At 39.6% G+C, this 5708-nt stretch overlaps 1 protein-coding gene across 3 annotated transcripts in view; it reads right to left on the reverse strand.

The window, feature by feature from the left end:
- slc35f4 (solute carrier family 35 member F4) overlaps positions 1-3944 on the reverse strand; it is a 14950-nt gene extending 11006 nt beyond the window's left edge. The window contains exon 1 of one of the 3 annotated variants that reach the window (XM_017411993.3): positions 3592-3944. In XM_017411993.3, coding sequence (XP_017267482.1) covers positions 3592-3808 — 217 coding nt within the window. In that variant the 5' untranslated portion in view covers positions 3809-3944. The remainder of the gene's footprint in view (positions 1-3591) is intronic. The other 2 variants (XM_037977727.1, XM_037977728.1) reach the window with 2 other exon arrangements.
- Positions 3945-5708: the final 1764 nt, after the last annotated feature.

Below are 5708 nucleotides of genomic sequence, written 5' to 3' on the forward strand. Positions count from 1 at the left end.
ACTGGATTTTAACTACTAATAATATACATCCCAGAGTTACATAAACAGAATGTGACTCTATAAGTGTAAAATTAACTCTGCTTTTGCACAAAGTCTGCTAACACCAAAACATTTAACACTTTTGAATTTGCTGTGCACAGACTTTACCCATCCTATGACAACTCCACTTTAGATATTTCACTAATTTGTGACATTTGGCTTCAGAAACAAAGACATTCCTGCCTTTATGCTACCATATGTAGATAATCACAATTGTCCTTCATGTGTGGATTTACATAAGGAAATGCTGCAGAAATTTCAGCCCCAGCCATGAAAGTGGTGGATATGAAAAAGGTTATTTTTGTTATTCGACTAGTTAAACACAAGAGGGCAGTATTAGTCTTCAGAAATGACTGGTGTTCTCAGTGCAACGCGAAGGCCATTAGAATCTATGCACAAATCCAATTCCTTCATATCTATGTATATTTTAATACAGCAGGTTCTTTGCTGGGCCAGTCAAAGAGCTGATATCCCTGTCAAGCACCATGAGAATGTCATCAGCGCAGGCAGGCAGTTTTGTTACTGCTGTGGAGGAAAAGCTGCATCCATTACTTGCAGGATGTGCCGCTCAGCCGCAGCACATAAGACCAACAGCAGCCTAGGAGCTATTCAGGCAAAACTCATATCCTATTCGTTGGGCTGGTTATAAATAGCACAGAGTGAGCAGGCTTGGGATCAGGACAGTTCAAAATAAGTAGAGAACGTTTCGGAGAGAGAAAGAAAAAAGGAAGGCTCATTTGCAAAAGAAACAGTCAAATTTGCCACTTAAATGACCAGTTTGACTCTAGACTTTCTTTATGAACAAAAAATACTCATTAAACATAAAAGGTCACCTTTCCTGTCCTCTTTACTTATTTTCCTGTTGAGTCTTTAGATGTGCTGCTGTCGTGCTGTGATGCCAGCAGTGAGCAACACCGACCCAGAGTTAGGTGAGCAGGGACTAAAAGTACCTGTCATTCTCCTGCACTGTAGCTATTTACCCAGCGGGGTGTGTGCAAGCACTAGACACATTTCGAAAAAGAGCTTCTTTTTATAAGACTTTAACAGCAAATTACAATAATGTCTTCCAGGAAGGTCTGGAAAGGCTTTAGACACTAACAGCAGCCTGTTAGAGCTGTCAGTGGACTGTCTTTTCCTTTAAATACAGTTTCATTAAAACTTTTCTGCATATTTTTTTATGGTTACAGCCAATATCAAGTGATACAGCAGAAAAAGTTGCACCCTGCCTGTTCAGAATTGCACTCTCTTACTCATGTTCAAGTCTCACCACAGAAAAAGTCATTAGGACTTCAGTGTAAAGCTCAAACGTATTCCAAAATCCCCCTCAGAGGCGTCTTCTCTCAACACAGATGGCAGGTGGCAATATTAACAAACTGGCAAAAGGATCTTTATAAATATATCATTACCCCATTGGCTGGCAGGATGAGCCTTCTGTTCGGTTTAGGTGCTTCTTCCATTTAATGGAAAATGACACTCACCAGGCTGAGAGACGTGTGATTCTCAAGTGGAAGTGTAAACAAAAACATGTATGTAACTCTGAGGCTTTCAGGTCCAGACAGTATTCTTCAGGGAATATTCACGGAGGATGACAACCGGTGTCTGCATGAGCTCAGATGGCGTGTTTTAGAGCTGTTCAAGCAGGCAAAATGTTGACAGAGGTGCTTCCAAGGCAAATGTTCTTTTTTTAGTTGACTGTGTCTTTCACATCATCAACTTCTATAACCTTGGGATGGCTTTTACAATCTCCAGCTGCTCTTTGGCTCTCTAATTACATCCCAGATGACAGCCACCTTTCATTTTCCTTTTCTGACAGAAGGAACGATCTGTTTTTACATGCTGTCACATGTGGTAGCATTTTGGTTGATAAAAAAAAGTCATCATCACCGTTTGTCCAAATGTATGTATAAAAAAGAAGCAGGCATTGATGAGAACAAGTGGCTTTATTTTCATTCATTTAGCGGAGTTTTGTTTCCTTTGTTCTGCTGTGAAAATTGTCGAGGCTTTCCTTGAACCGCACGGTCTGTTTCCAATTTAAAGCTCGAACCTCTCCTCATTAATCAGGTGCTGCTTGAATAGATTAATCTGGATGAGGAGATGTATTCTCAAATGAAACGTGTGATTGCATTCATGGCTAATCTTCTGCAACTGACACTCCTGATAAACACGGGGCCATTAATGAGAGACGGGCTTATTTAGTTTTCCTCAGCTTCTCTCTAAAAAATCCATTGAGGCTCTCTAAACTCATCTGAAAAAAAGCCTCGAATGAAGAGACGGATCTATTCTCCACTAAATAAGGCTCGAGCTGCATTTTGTTTGAGAGGAAAACAGGTTTGTCAGGCTCAAAGTGACTAAAACATAACGCTCGAGGGGAGGAAAGACCGCATCTCTGTGATTTTTAAATCATCAATTTGCTGCAGAGCTTTAAAAACTGCTGGTTTAAAATGTCAGACTGTGAACAGCTGACACAGCTCATCTCTGATCCAACCACCGGGTCAAACGTTCTGACCCCATTATTTGGTCAAGGCAACCCAACCTGTGACCTAGCAGCTTTAAAAAGATGTTAAGTTATCGGAACAACCCAACATTTTGAGGGAAATGCTGTAACCAGTTCAAATGGAAGTGAATCAGAATCTAAATATGTTCGGGATTAAATGACCATTTTTCTGCATTTTATTTGTGAGGAAAAGCCTAATTTATTTAATTTCCAATAACGAAATGTTCAGAAAAATAAGTGGCCCCCACCAGTTATGCAACACAGAGGTGAGAGGAAGTCTCCCCAGCCTCAGGCCTTATCAAATGTTCCTCTGCACATCCTTCCTCATTACCAAAAAGTTGTATTTAACACCACCAGTTGGCTTTTCAAACCCCCTAACAATGGTCGTTATGTTCTCTTGTTATAATCCCACTGGTTGATGCAATTATTTAACACAAGTAGAGGGCAAGTTTTTTTTTTTTCTTAGCAAAGTGCACCATCAGCTTTCTCCTCCAACCCCTGCCATTGTCTCAGTGTCAGCAAAATCCTGACTATTGCCCCACCAATCACATGCACATCGACAAGTGGGAAGCTGTCGAAGCCCTGCTGCATTTCATGCATGTTTCATGAAAACAACTGGATATGTGCGCATTCACCCCCGCGGGAAGGGGGGGGGGTGTATTATTTTAATAAACAGGTTTGCCAATAAGAGGGCGTTTGCAGGTTTCGCCGCTGCAGCTCAAACAATCAACTTTGGGGCTGATTTTGAGAAAATTACTTTCCTTGGAGCTCAGAGATGGATGAGCCTGCAGCTGACAGGGACAGTAACTGATACCACGCTGCTCCGTAATGGCCATGATTTAAAACCAATTAGCGGAGTTTGCAATTTGCAGTGGCACAATTTAAATAAATCTAATTTGTGCAATTTTTTTTCTCCACGCACTGCTGATAAGTTGCATTTTCCCTCTTCTTTTTATGCACATGCACGTTTCTCTGTGAATGTTTGTTGCAAAGAAACTGATTTTAAAAATTATTATTATTTTTTTAAAACATCACTTTAATACATCTTTTTCACTCACTTCTGTGACTTGAGTACCCCGGGTTGTAGCCGTAGTAGCCGGTGATCCTCAGAATCCGGTCCTCTATGTCGCACACGCCGTTGGCTGACACCTTCGGGGGGCTCTCCGTGAGGACCCCGGTCGGCGTCGCCCTGCCCGGCAGGTGGGTGCTCTTCAGCGGCTCCAGATGGATGCAAGGCTGCCCCCCGCTCTCCGGAGCACCCTCGGGGCTCGGCATCGTACAGGTCCGGGGCGGAAAGAGGCGAGAAGACGAGCCCGGATCAGACCCCCCTCGGGGGCTGCATCAACAATTACCAGCAGAAGGGAGGAAAAGGAGGAAGAGGAGGACATTCAGACACATTCACATTCCTTCAGAGATGCTCCCAGGACGCGGAGCAAGGTTATCAAACTCAGGTGGTCTGGCGGACTTGAACCAGCAGGGGGCGTGTCACTACTATCACATGGTTTCAATTTCTGGTTCGAAAATATTATTTATACTGTATATATATTTCTTTATATATGGCACAAAACTATTTAACTGATCAGTTTAATATTCTAGCTTACTCATGATTACACTTTTAATTGATTATCTTTTTTTTATCAATTATGAACTATAAACAGTCTCAGTAACCCACCTCCTCTGGCCTCTCTGACATCTTGAATGATCTAAGGCTTCGACTTTACTGATAAAAAAAAAAATTATTCCTCATAAATCAACTTCCAACTATCTCTAGTCTAGCTGGAAACAGAACAGCTTTTCAGGAAAGTCTCGTTTGAAGCCATTTTATTTCGTTTTTCACCATCAAGTTTCAGCTGAATTGAGCTGAGATAGTTTTTGTTTTGAAGAAAATATCTGTAGCCCTTTGCTATGTGACGAGATTATTTACCTTTACACTGATGGAATGAGGGAAAATATACAAAATTTTAAGTATTTACTGTAAAAACATTCATGTTTACCTTATCTGATACTCTAGCTGATATGCAGATTCATATCATTATGCGCTTTATATCTTTAGACTGTTTTTATATTTTAATTTTTGCCTTTTTATTAACATTTTTACCCACAGTATATGACCTTTTCTCTATATTATTCTTTTATCTGTGTCTTTTCTGTTTTCAAAGCACATTGGTGTAAATATTAAAAGTGATTTGGAACAATTAATATCTTCTCTTTTTTGTCACTCTCCTGTTTAAAAAAAATGGTTTGATCACTTTTTCCATAGTTTGAACAACAGCTTTCTTGTTGAAACCATGTTTACTTTCAATTTTACATCAAACTGGACTTGTGACACATCTGTGATTTTTATCTGCTACAAAATAAGAAGGTGAACAAACAATATCATATATGTATAAGAATGGTTATTTTATTTTAATTTATTTCTGCCAAGTATTGTAAATAAAGACAAATGTAAGGCTGTAGCCAACAATAGTGTTAAAGGAGAAGCCAGCTTTCATAAAAATGTAAACGCAAAAAAAAAGAGAGAGAAAAGAGATCAGGCAGCCTTTTCAGGTCTACCTTACCTGTACAATGATCTAAATTTTGTATATTTGTTAAAATGTTTGAGCAGCACATTAATAATCTTTATTTATATTTTGATCTAACAAAAAAAAATACAAATCATCATTTTTCAGATGGTATTTTTGTATTATACATTTGCTATTTTACCTTGTTGTAACCCTGATTTAGTTTTTTATTTAATATTTGCAGCAAAATACATCTGTGGCAGCTTTAAACTCCTCTCATCACTCAAATGAGAGGCTCAAGTGCTGTTTGAAATGGTTTTCTTTTAGTACAATAACTTACAGATTATAAAGTTTGTCCACATTTCACAATGCTGTAAGTTTTTTTGGTCGTTTTTAAGCACTTATTGTGAGCTATATTCTAAGGTAAACTGCATAACAATCTCTTTTCCTCAGCTGGCCACAGGTTTTTGTGCTGGCTCAGGGAAGCTCCACTTGACTGGATCCCCCAGCTTGCAGATGCTTGAAAAAAAAAAAAAAAACTGGGCTCCAAATCCAATAACACAAGATGCAGTATTTCAGCGCCTCTCTGAAACGCCTCGTTCCAAGTCTTCCCCTCTCTGTGTGAAATTGATTCCCAGTGTGTGGAGAATTTGTGGTCCTGTTGGCATTGTTGT

Source organism: Kryptolebias marmoratus, linkage group LG10, assembly GCF_001649575.2.
Source record: "Kryptolebias marmoratus isolate JLee-2015 linkage group LG10, ASM164957v2, whole genome shotgun sequence".
NCBI lineage: Eukaryota > Metazoa > Chordata > Actinopteri > Cyprinodontiformes > Rivulidae > Kryptolebias > Kryptolebias marmoratus.